Below are 12236 nucleotides of genomic sequence, written 5' to 3'. Positions count from 1 at the left end.
TTGGTCACTCATGTGTTGCCTGAAATGAAGCAGTTTGTATTCAATCACAGAAGTTAAGATCTGACTGCAATAACACTCAAAATTGTCTCCACTTGAACAAAACATAGTATTTTGCATAACCTGACCTGGTTTGACACACACCTTCACTCGCCCATTTTAATGCTCACAAACCTCACTTCCAATATTAACTCTCTCAATCCCAATACCAACTCCAAAATTCCCAAAACCAGTCCAAATATCAATACTCCCAACCTCATTCCCAATCCCACATCCAAATCCATTCCCATTCCTAAACCAACTTGCAATCCAATTCCCAAACCGACTCGCAATCCTACTCCCAACCGATTCCCTTAACATCAACCTTCCCCACTCAATATGCATCAGCCCTCCACACCCCACACCTTTTCCCAGACTTGGAGCAACACAGAGATCCTGGAGGTTTGTGGGGCTAGAGGACCTTACATTGGGAGTGAGGGTTGAATTCATGGAAGGATTTGAAAACAAGGGTGAGAATTTTAAAATTGTGGCCTAGCCAGACCTGGTGCCAGTATAGATTAGTGACTACATGGGTGATGGGTGGACATGTATTGGTGGCAATTAGAATTTGAGTAGCAGAATTACGGATGAACTCAAGTTTATGTGCAGATCGTTGATTCATTTTTTGAGTTATACTGTCAGTCCAGAAGTGTGGCTTCTTGTTTCAACAGCTGAGTCACATGACAGTATTCGTCAAACAAAACACTTTCGAGGGGCGGGATTTTCTGCCCATGTTTTCTGTGGGTGTGAATTGCAGAGGAGGAGGAGAATAGAGTCCCAAAAAGGCTTTTAGGCTAGCATGATTTTCCTGCTGGACTGCAACACAGCCGGTGGGCTACACATCGGGTATGATTCTCTGGCCCACACGCGAATGTGCAAATCACAGGGAGGGACCGTAACACAGTTAGTATCGGCGAGAACTCTTTATGGGATTCTCCCTGTCCTTGCGTCTCGACATAATCTAGGTCATGACCAGCGAGGGCTTGAATCAGATTAGCATATTTAAATGTTCATTTAAATATGCAGAGTCAGTTTGGAGCCGGCTTCTCCCGGCTCCTGTAATTCTCCAACCCTCGAGCACAGTGGGAACTCAGCTCGAATCACTACACATTTCCATAAATGGAAACCAGTTGTGATGGCCAGCTTGCGGGCCATTGAAGCCCCCAGATGGAGACGGGAGAGGTGCTGGAGGATTGCGGATGTGCTTCCTATTTTCAAGAAGGGGAATAGGGATAGCCCAGGAAATTACCGACCGGTGAGTCTAACCTCAGTGGTTGGTAAACTGATGGAGAAGATCCTGAGGGACAAGATTTCTGAGCATTTAGAGAGGTTTAGTATGCTCAAGAATACTCAGCATGGCTTTGTCAAAGGCAGATCGTGCCTTATGAGCCTGGTGGAGTTCTTCGAAAATGTGACTAAACACATTGACGAAGGGAAAGCGGTAGATGTGGTTTATATGGATTTTAGCAAGGCGTTTGATAAGGTCCCCCATGCAAGGCTTCTAGAAAAAGTGAGAGGGCATGGGATCCAGGAGGCTGCTGCCCTGTGGATCCAGAACTGGCTTGCCCAAAGGAGGCAGAGAGTGGGTATAGATGGGTCTTTTTCTAAATGGAGGTCGGTCACCAGTGGTGTGCCCCAGGGATCTGTTCTGGGACCCTTGCTGTTTGTCATTTTCATAAATGACCTGGATGAGGAAGCGGAGGGAGGGGTTGGTAAGTTTGCCGACGACACGAAGGTTGGTGGGGTTGTGGATAGTCTGGAGGGATGTCAGAAGTTACAGAAGGACATAGATAGGATGCAAGACTGGGCGGAGAAGTGGCAGATGGACTTCAACCCAGATAAATGCGTAGTGGTCCATTTTGGTAGGTCAAATGGGATGAAGGAGTACAATATAAAGGGATAGACTCTTAGTACTGTGGAGGATCAGAAGGACCTTGGGGTCCGGGTCCATAGGACTCTAAAATCGGCCCCGCAGGTGGAGGAGGTGGTTAAGAAGGCGTATGGTGTGCTGGCCTTTATCAATCGAGGGATTGAGTTTCGGAGTCCGGGGATAATGATGCAGCTATATAAGACCCTTGTCAGACCCCACTTGGAGTACTGTGCTCAGTTCTGGTCGCCTCATTACAGGAAGGATGTGGAAAAGATTGAAAAGGTGCAGAAGCGATTTACAAGGATGTTGCCTGGATTGAGTGGCATGCCTTATGAGGATAGGCTGAGGGAGCTCGGTCCTTTCTCCTTGGAGAGACGAAGGATGAGAGGAGACCTAATAGAGGTATATAAGATGTTGAGAGGCATAGATCGGGTGGACTCTCAGAGGCTTTTTCCCAGGGTGGAAATGGCTGCTACGAGAGGACACAGGTTTAAGGTGCTGGGGGGTAAGTACAGGGGAAATGTTAGGGGGAAGTTTTTCACACAGAGGGTGGTGGGCGAGTGGAATCGGCTGCCGTCAGTGGTGGTGGAGGCGAACTCAATAGGGTCTTTTAAGAGACTCCTGGATGAGTACATGGGACTTAATAGGATGGAGGGTTATAGGTAGGCCTAAAAGGTAGGGATATGTTCGGCTCAACTTTGTGGGGCCGAAGGGCCTGTTTTGTGCTGTAGTTTTCTATGTTTCTGTGGTTGGGGAAATGGCTGGGTAGTGCATTGCCAGGTTGGCACCAGAAGGGTGCCAGGTTGGCGGTACCCGGTTGACAGTGCTAAAGGGGGGTTCCTGAAAGGGGTAGGCCTAAAGGGAAAGTTAGCAGGGTATCGCTCATTTGTGGGGGGACAGGGGGTGGTTGCTGGTACCAGCAAAAGAGGAGGGGGCGTCTTAGCCTACGAGTAGAAGGGGGTGGTGGTGTCTAAAGATTGGGATGCCTTAGGATATAGAGTTAACTATTTATCCGCCTTAAGAGTTTCCCAATTATTTTCATATTATTCATACTCTTTACATTCATCCTCTTTCAGTTTGTTTTCTGCCGTGAGTGCAAGGAAGTGTACCATGAGGAGGAGTGCAGTGACCTTCATACTAGAGAAACAACTGTGAACCAGCAAGTAAGAGAGTAAATTCTTGGAAAGTCAGGATCTTTCTAATGCTTTTTGGTGCTGCAATTACGAACTGTTACTTAGAATTTTGCTCTGAAAAAAATCCCTGCTTCTGTGCTGTACATGTACTATCCTTAAGTATGATGGCTATATCTGTGAAATAGTATTCCATTTTTTTCAAGCCATGGTTTAAAGTGGGAATTGATGGATACGGTGAAAATGTGCAGGTTCATCCATCAAAAGGGGACAAATAGATTTTTCCTTTTTCTAAAGAATCTTGTGCACTTATTTCAGTCCTGACAGATGTGTAGAAAAATAACAAATGGCACAGTGCGGATTACAAAACTATAAATACAATCAGGGAGATCGAATGATGTTGTAAAGCTGCATGAGCATTTCTTAAATGGCTTATAAGCATCATCTGAACTCTGAGATTAGATTTCTTCCTTGAAATATTTCGGGGTGTTCATCATTAACTCTAATGGAATGATATAGCATAGAAGAAGGCCAGTCATGTTGTTCTGACTCTTTGGAAGAAATAGCCAGTTAGTCCCACTCCACTGCTCTTTCCCCATAGCCCTGCAAATCTCTCCTTTTCAAGTGAATATCCAGCTCTCTTTTGAAAGTTATTAATGAATTCTTTCAGGCAGTGCATTCTAGATTACAATATCACAATGCATTAAAACATACTCGTAATTTGCTCCTAATTTTTTTTGCCCATTATGTTAAATCCATACCCTCTGCAGGGTTAACTAACCTGCCAGTGAAAACATTTCCCCATTCCCATTCTAACCAAACCCTTCTATAAGTCTCCTCTGATGTAAGGAGATTAATCACAACTTCTCCGATTTCTCCAGATAACTGAGCTTTGGTCTTGTGGTGAACCATCGTTGGTTCCCACTGTGGGGTTGTTCTAATGTTGTTGTTGGGCTAGGGTGTTCACACTGTGGGATTGTTCTAATGTTGTGGTTGGGCTAGGGTGTTTACACTGTGGGATTAATACACCTGTGGTTGTTGCTGTTGTGGCACATCCCAGTCGGGCCCCGCCTCCTGGGAGAGGTATAAGACCCCCTGCTCGGGCGGGACCTCGTCAGTCTGGAGTGGTGTACTTATGTTCTAATAGTTCCATTGTTAGGCAATAAAAGCCTTCAGTTACCGAAGCCTTGTGTCTTGTGCTCGATTGACGTGCATCAATTTTATTGCCTAACACTAAGCTCTCGACGGAAAGGAGAGTATGGAACAAATACTAAAGCCAGAGCGTCTGACGCTGGATCCACGTGCGGTCGGCGCCTCTAACACCTTCGACCACTGGCTGAAGTGTTTCGAGGACTACCTGGCAGCCTCTGCAGCGGTCATCACAGATGACGACAGACTCCGGGTCCTCCATGCGAGGGTAAGCGACACTGTCTACCTCGCGATCCGTGCGGCCACCACTTACCCGAGGGCCCTCGAGCTTTTAAAAAAGCGCTACACGAGACCTCCCAACGAGATCCACGCTCGTTACCTCCTCGCTACACGACGTCGGCAGTCGGGCGAAACCATGGAGGATTACGCCAATGAGCTCTTGCAGCTTGCCAGGGGCTGCGACTGCAAAGCTGTGTCGGCTGAGCAGTACATGTACGACCTCGCCCGAGATGCGTTTGTGGCAGGGGTAGGGTCTTCGTACATCCGTCTCAAGCTGCTGGAAAAGGGGAATCTCAACCTGACCCAAGCTATGGAGACGGCTGAAATGCTTGAGGCGGCTTCGAAGAGCTTGGTCCTGTATCCGGAGGACCTCGTGGAGACAACGTGGCAGGAGCAGTCACAAATCCCTCCTCGCCCCACGGGCTCGAAGTGCAGTATTATGGTGTGCTCCCATATAGACCCGACGACGGCGGCAGCCCCAGGCGGCCCGCGGTGCTACTTCTGCGGAGGAGCCAAGCATCCACGACAAAAGTGTCCTGCTAAAGCGGTGGTCTGTAATCAATGCGGTAAAAAGGGGCACTACGCGAAGGTCTGCAGATCGAAGCCCAAGAACAGCAGTGCAGCCTGTGACCCTCCAGAAAGGGGATCATCACCATCGACGTCGAAGTACCCACGGGGTCCGTCCACGTGCGAGTCCAGGACGACGCCATTGTGGTCGGCGGAGTCGGAGGAGGATGACCACCAGGAGTCGCTACGCTTGGCGCCCTCAACCATGTGCGATTCATGGGGGCGGCCATTTTGGTCGACGACGACCAGGAGCGACCAGCAGGGGTCCTCAGCATCGACCTCAGCTGCCTGCAGTGACGTCCAAGGGCCAACGGTGGCGTCGATCACCCTGAACCAGGCTAAGCACCACAGGCTTGACTGTTCAATGATGAACATTAAGGTAAATGGTCGTACAGTTTATTGTCTGTTTGACAGCGGGAGCACTGAGAGTTTTATTCACCCTGACACAGTAAAGAGGTGTGGACTCCAGGTTCTACCTGCCAAACAGACAATTTCTATGGCATCACGGTCCCGATCTGTACCGGTTCAAGGACGTTGTGTGGTAACTCTGAAAGTGCAGGGCACAATTTACGAGCGATACAGGCTCCTTGTGTTGCCGCATCTTTGCGCACCAATTCTCCTCGGACTAAACTTTATGGTCCACATGAAGAGTGTGATCCTACAGTACGGTGGGCCACTCCCTTCGCTGACAGTAGGGGACCAGCTGCAGCCTCCAAATTGTCCAAAGCGCCCCGCATGCAATCTTTCCACATTAAAGATCACCACACCCTCTTTATTTAAGAATCTGGTACCAGGCTGCAAGCCCATCGCTACTAAAAGTAGGCGTTACAGCGCTGAAGATCGGATCTTCATCAGATCTGAGGTTCAGCGGCTCCTCAAAGAAGGGATCATACAGCCCAGTGTTAGTCCGTGGAGAGCACAGGTCGTGGTGGTTAAGAGCGGGAACAAACCCCGGATGGTCATTGATTACAGTCAGACCATTAATCGATATACGCAGCTGGATGCGTATCCTCTCCCGCGCATATCTGATATGGTCAATCAGATTGCGCAGTACCGGGTGTTCTCCACCATAGACCTTAAGTCCGCCTACCACCAACTCCCCATCCGCCCAGAGGACCGACATTACACGGCTTTTGAGGCGGATGGTCGTCTGTATCAGTTTCTTAGGGTTCCATTTGGTGTCACCAATGGGGTCTCGGTCTTCCAGCGTGCTATGGACCGAATGGTGGACCAGAACGGGCTGCGGGCTACCTTCCCGTACCTGGATAATGTCACCATCTGCGGCCGTGATCAGCAGGACCATGACACAAATCTCCAGAACGTTTTGCGCACTGCATCTCGCCTGAATCTGACCTACAACAGGGAGAAGTGTGTATTCCGTACGTGCCGGTTAGCCATCCTGGGATACGTAGTGGAAAACGGGGTCATTGGCCCTGATCCCGACCATATGCGCCCCCTTGCTGAACTTCCTTTGCCCGCTAGCGCAAAAGCACTGAGGAGATGCCTAGGCTTCTTCTCCTATTATGCGCAATGGGTCCCCAACTACGCGGACAAAGCCCGTCCGCTTATTAAGTCCACGACTTTTCCACTCACGCCAGAGGCCCAATTGGCCTTCAAGGCATTGAAACACGACATTGCGAAAGCCACGATGCACGCGGTGGACGAATCCATCCCTTTTCAGGTGGAAAGTGATGCATCTGATTTCGCCCTGGCTGCCACACTAAACCAGGCGGGCAGGCCCGTCGCGTTTTTTTCCCGCACCCTCCAAGGTCCCGAAATTCAGCATTCAGCGGTGGAAAAGGAGGCCCAGGCCATTGTGGAGGCCGTCAGACACTGGCGCCATTACCTGGCGGGGAAGCGGTTCACCCTGATCACGGACCAGCGGTCCGTGGCGTTTATGTTCAATAACACGCAGAGGGGCAAGATCAAGAACGACAAGATCTTGCGGTGGAGAATTGAGCTCTCCACCTATAATTACGATATCATGTATCGTCCAGGGAAACTCAATGAGCCCTCGGATGCCCTCTCGCGCGGAACATGCGCTACTATGCAGGAGGACCGCTTGAACGCCCTCCATAATGACCTGTGCCATCCTGGGGTCACTCGGCTCTACCACTTCATCAAAGCCCGCAACCTGCCTTACTCGGTGGAGGACGTCAGGTCAGTGACAAGGAGCTGTCGGATTTGCGCGGAATGCAAACCGCACTTTTACCGACCTGACCGGGCACATTTGGTCAAGGCCACTCGCCCCTTCGAGAGGCTGAGTGTGGATTTTAAGGGCCCCCTTCCCTCAACAGATCGGAACGTGTACTTTCTTAACATCATAGACGAGTACTCCCGGTTCCCGTTTGTTGTCCCCTGTGCGGACACGTCGACTGCCACGGTGATCAAGGCATTCCGTGATCTTTTTACCCTGTTCGGGTACCCCAGCTATATACATAGCGACAGGGGCTCGTCGTTCATGAGTAATGACTTGAGGCAATTCCTGCTCTCATACGGGATTGCCTCTAGTAGGACCACGAGTTACAACCCTAGGGGCAATGGACAGGTGGAAAGAGAGAATGCTACAGTCTGGAAGGCTGTCCTATTGGCGCTGAAGTCCAAAGGCCTTCCAGTCTCCCATTGGCAGGAGGTCCTCCCAAATGCGCTTCACTCCATTCGCTCCCTCCTGTGTACGGCAACCAATGCTACTCCCCACGTGAGGATGTTCTCATTCCCTCGGAAGTCGTCCTCGGGGATATCTTTACCAGCCTGGTTGACGTACCCAGGACCCGTCCTTCTGCGGCGACATGTAAGGGCCCGCAAGTCCGACCCCTTGGTCGAATCGGTCCACCTCCTCCACGCCAACCCTCAGTATGCCTATGTGGCATATCCTGACGGGCGAGAGGACACAGTCTCGATCCGAGACCTGGCGCCCACAGGGGACGTAGCAACTCCTGTCGCTCCCATACCCCCAGTCACGAATCCCTTATCTCTTATTTCTCCCCCGGACGTGGCGCGGTCAGCACCGGGACCAGTGCATAACAGTTATACTCCACTGTACAGCTTGCCTCAGATCGGCGCCATCGCAGAATGTACCGGGATCCCCTGCACTACCGCTTCATCAGGGTCAACCGGCCCGTGAGTCCGCGAGAGGACAGCCGGACGCTGTTTTGGAGAGAACGCCACCGCAAGCACCTGCTCCGGTGTCACCGCCGGTATTGAGGAGGTCACAACGACGGTGCGGTCCTCCAGACCGTCTGGACTTGTAGATTGTTGACTTTTTTTTCATATAGTCTGTTTTCGCACCCCGCCGGCCTTTGTTCTCAAAGGAGGGGTGAATGTGGTGAACCATCGTTGGTTCCCACTGTGGGGTTGTTCTAATGTTGTTGTTGGGCTAGGGTGTTCACACTGTGGGATTGTTCTAATGTTGTTGTTGGGCTAGGGTGTTTACACTGTGGGATTAATACACCTGTGGTTGTTGCTGTTGTGGCACATCCCAGTCGGGCCCCGCCTCCTGGGAGAGGTATAAGACCCTCTGCTCGGGCGGGACCTCGTCAGTCTGGAGTGGTGTACTTATGTTCTAATAGTTCCATTGTTAGGCAATAAAAGCCTTCAGTTACCGAAGCCTTGTGTCTTGTGCTCGATTGACGTGCATCAGGTCTTCCAAATAAGAACATAAGAAATAGGAGCAGGAGTAGGCCATCTGGCCCCTCGAGCCTGTCCCGCCATTCAATAAGATCATGGCTGATCTGAAGTGGATCAGTTCCACTGACCCGCCTGATCCCTATAACCCCTAATTCCCTTCCCGATCAGGAATCCATCTATCCGTGATTTAAACATATTCAATGAGGTAGCCTCCACCACTTCAGTGGGAAGAGAATCCCAGAGATTCACCACCCTCTGAGAGAAGAAGTTCCTCCTCAACTCTGTCTTAAACTGACCCCCCTTTATTTTGAGGCTGTGCCCTCTAGTTCTAGCTTCCTTTCTAAGTGGAAAGAATCTCTCCACCTCTACCCTATCCAGCCCCTTCATTATCTTATAGGTCTCTATAAGATCCCCCCTCAGCCTTCTAAATTCCAACGAGTACAAACCCAATCTGCTCAGTCTCTCCTCATAATCAACACCCCTCATCTCTGGTATCAACCTGTGAACCTTCTCTGCACTCCCTCCAAGGCCAATATATCCTTCCGCAAATAAGGGGACCAATACTGCACACAGTATTCCAGCTGCGGCCTCACCAATGCCCTGTACAGATGCAGCAAGACATCTCTGCTTTTATATTCTATCCCCCTTGCGATATAGGTCAACATCTCATTTGCCTTCTTGATCACCTGTTGCACCTGCAGACTGGGTTTTTGCGTCTCATGCACAAGGACCCCCAGGTCCCTTTGCACAGTAGCATGTTGTAATTTTTTTCCATTTAGATAATAATCCAATTTGCTATTATTTCCTCCAAAGTGAATAACCTCGCATTTGTCAACGTTATACTCCATCTGCCAGATCCTCGCCCACTCACTCAGCCTGTCCAAATCTCTCTGCAGACCTTCTACGCCCTCCACACGATTCACTTTTCCACTTATCTTTGTGTCGTCTGCAAACTTTGTTACCCTACACTCAGTCCCCGTCTCCAGATCGTGTATATAAATGGTAAATAGTTGAGGCCCCAGTACCGATCCCTGCGGCACGCCACTAGTTACCATCTGCCAACCAGAAAAGCACCCATTTATTCTGACTCTCTGCTTCCTGTCGGATAGCCAATCCCCAATCCATGCTAACACCCTACCCCCAACTCCGTGTGACCCAATCGTCTTCAGCAACCTTTTGTGAGGCACCTTATCAAACGCCTTTTGGAAATCCAAAAACACCGCATCCACCGGTTCCCCTCTGTCAACTGCACTAGTCATATCTTCATAAAAATCCAACAAGTTCGTCAAGCACGACTTTCCCCTCATGAATCCATGCTGCGTCTGCTTAATCGAACCATTCTTATCCAGATGGCCTGCTATTTCTTCTTTAATGATGGATTCCAGCATTTTCCCAACTACAGACGTTAAGCTAACCGGCCTGTAGTTACCCGCCTTTTGTCTATTTCCTTTTTTAAACAGCAGCGTAACATTAGCCGTTTTCCAATCCGCCGGCACTACCCCAGAATCCAACGAATTTTGATAAATAACCACTAAAGCATCCGCTATTACCTCTGACATTTCTTTCAGTACCCTGAATACCATTCCATTAACTCTCTTTTGCATCATCTCTAAGGCATTGGCATACTTTCTCTAAAACTGTGGTGCCCAGATTGGGACATCACATTATTCTGGAGGATTACTGGTTATTTGAACTAGATTAATGGTGAAATTTGAATTCAATTTTCAAAAAAGTGGAATTACAATGATGACCATGAAGCCATTGTCAATTGTTCAAAAAACCCATCTGATTCTCAAATGTTCTTGAAGGAAGGAAATCTGCTGTCCTTAACTGGTTTGGCCTACATGTCACTCTCGACTCTGAGCAATGTGGTAGACTCTTAACTGCCACTCAGTTTATAGGCAATTAGGGATGGGCAACAAATGCTAGCCTTGCTAACGATGTCCATATCCCATGAAAAAATAAAGGAAAATAAAAATTGGGGCACTTCCTTTTGATGTTTAGATCTCTCAGATACTATTCAGTGTTCTTATTGTGCAGCTTTCCAAACACTGTTTTCCATACTCTTGGTATTTAAATTTTCATCCCATAGCTTATGCTGAATAGACAAAGCACAGCCATCTTGAAGACCCAACTTATTGTTGCCACTTTGCATCCTCTTCTCGTCTTTCCCATTCTCCCTTGAACCATGATTTATTCTTGAATTTTTACAGTGCTAAATGTCTAATTTCTGTCACTCATTCCAACATATTTCTCTGTGTGGTTGTCACTTTTCACGACATTTGACCATTATTCTTGTAGTGTGCATTTGGAAATGAATTCTGCTTAGAACTAAAGCAAAATAAATTTGCATGGGTTTAAAAAGCCACATCTACAGCACAATTTACTGGATTAAGGATAACTTTTATCAACCTATCATCATGGTGTACAGCACTCAGAAAAAAAAAACTGGTTCAGAACAGTATTCTTGTTCCCCAGTTTTTACTGGTGTTCCATTTTAAGGTGTACATGACCAGTTCGGACCAAGAAGCATAAAGGAGCTAAGCATTATTTAAATAGAGAAAGACTGCAGAAAAGTGCAGCACAGAGGAATTTGGGGGGTTCTTGTGCATAAATCACAAAAAGCTAACATGCAAGTTCAGCAGGTAATTGGGAAGCCAAAATCAATGTAGGCCATTTATTTCAAATGGAATGGAGCATAAAAATAGGGAAATCTTGCTAAAAATATACAAGGCACTATTTAGACCACACCGTGAAGACTGTGAACAGTTTTGGTCCCCTTTTCTAAGGAAAGATATACTGGCATAACAGTGTTGGTATCTTTCAAATTTTCTGAGGCACCAGAGGCCACTTCTGCCTGGGATGTTCCCGTTAATAATTTGAACTCCTCCCGCCCATAAGGAAAACACTGTAAAAACAAGGAAATAAGACAATTGACCATAAGATGTAAGAGCAGAAGTAGGCCATTTAGCCCATCGTGTCTGCTCTGCCATTCAACGAGATCATGGCTGATCTGATATAATCCTCAACTCCACTTTCCCATCTTATCACCATAACCCTTGACCCCCTTACTGATTAAAAATCTGTCTATCTTGGCACTCGGCCAAATCCCCATTCACAGCAGCAGTGCCAGAGAATCCCAGCCTCTGTCAAGGTCAGAGAATCTGGCCAACTTGTCAGAACTGCAAGTGCTTGGACACCTCCTTCAGACCCAAAGCATTGAGCCCCCTCCTCGATGGTGTGCCCTGTACATAATTCAGAAGTATTCCTTCTGCCAGGGGAGCGGTCTGAATTATGACAGCACCTGAACATAGATCTGGAGGGCCTTCAGACCTCCCTGGAGGTGTAGCCTATCTTTTACCTGAACCTACTCAAAGTCTGGAACACAGTCACCTTGCGCTGCAGCTCTCCCCCCATCTGGACTAGCGGCTATCGTTCGAGAGCCACTGCTCAGGAATCCACTCTTCTGCCAATACAACTTCAGGTGGCTGGCAGAGAGGAGGTCTGTGGCTGCCGGGGTGACCAGAGTCAGGGATGTGCTGGGTGGCAGAGGTGTGGGCTGGATGACAGCCCACAAG

At 48.6% G+C, this 12236-nt stretch overlaps 1 protein-coding gene across 3 annotated transcripts in view; it reads left to right on the top strand.

Annotated features, from left to right (window-relative positions):
* Positions 1–12236, top strand: part of prkn (parkin RBR E3 ubiquitin protein ligase) — a 1119547-nt gene that overhangs the window by 1063167 nt on the left and 44144 nt on the right. For 2 of the 3 annotated variants that reach the window (XM_078230129.1, XM_078230132.1), the window contains exon 10: positions 2983–3069. The exons of the other annotated variant lie outside the window; for it this stretch is intronic. In XM_078230129.1, the coding sequence (XP_078086255.1) occupies positions 2983–3069 (87 nt within the window). The remainder of the gene's footprint in view (positions 1–2982; positions 3070–12236) is intronic. 3 annotated transcript variants of the gene reach the window in all.

The sequence above is a fragment of the Mustelus asterias genome, chromosome 15 (genome assembly GCF_964213995.1).
Source record: "Mustelus asterias chromosome 15, sMusAst1.hap1.1, whole genome shotgun sequence".
NCBI lineage: Eukaryota > Metazoa > Chordata > Chondrichthyes > Carcharhiniformes > Triakidae > Mustelus > Mustelus asterias.
Note: the sequence above shows the minus strand (reverse complement) of the source record. Positions and strands in the feature narration are given on the sequence as shown.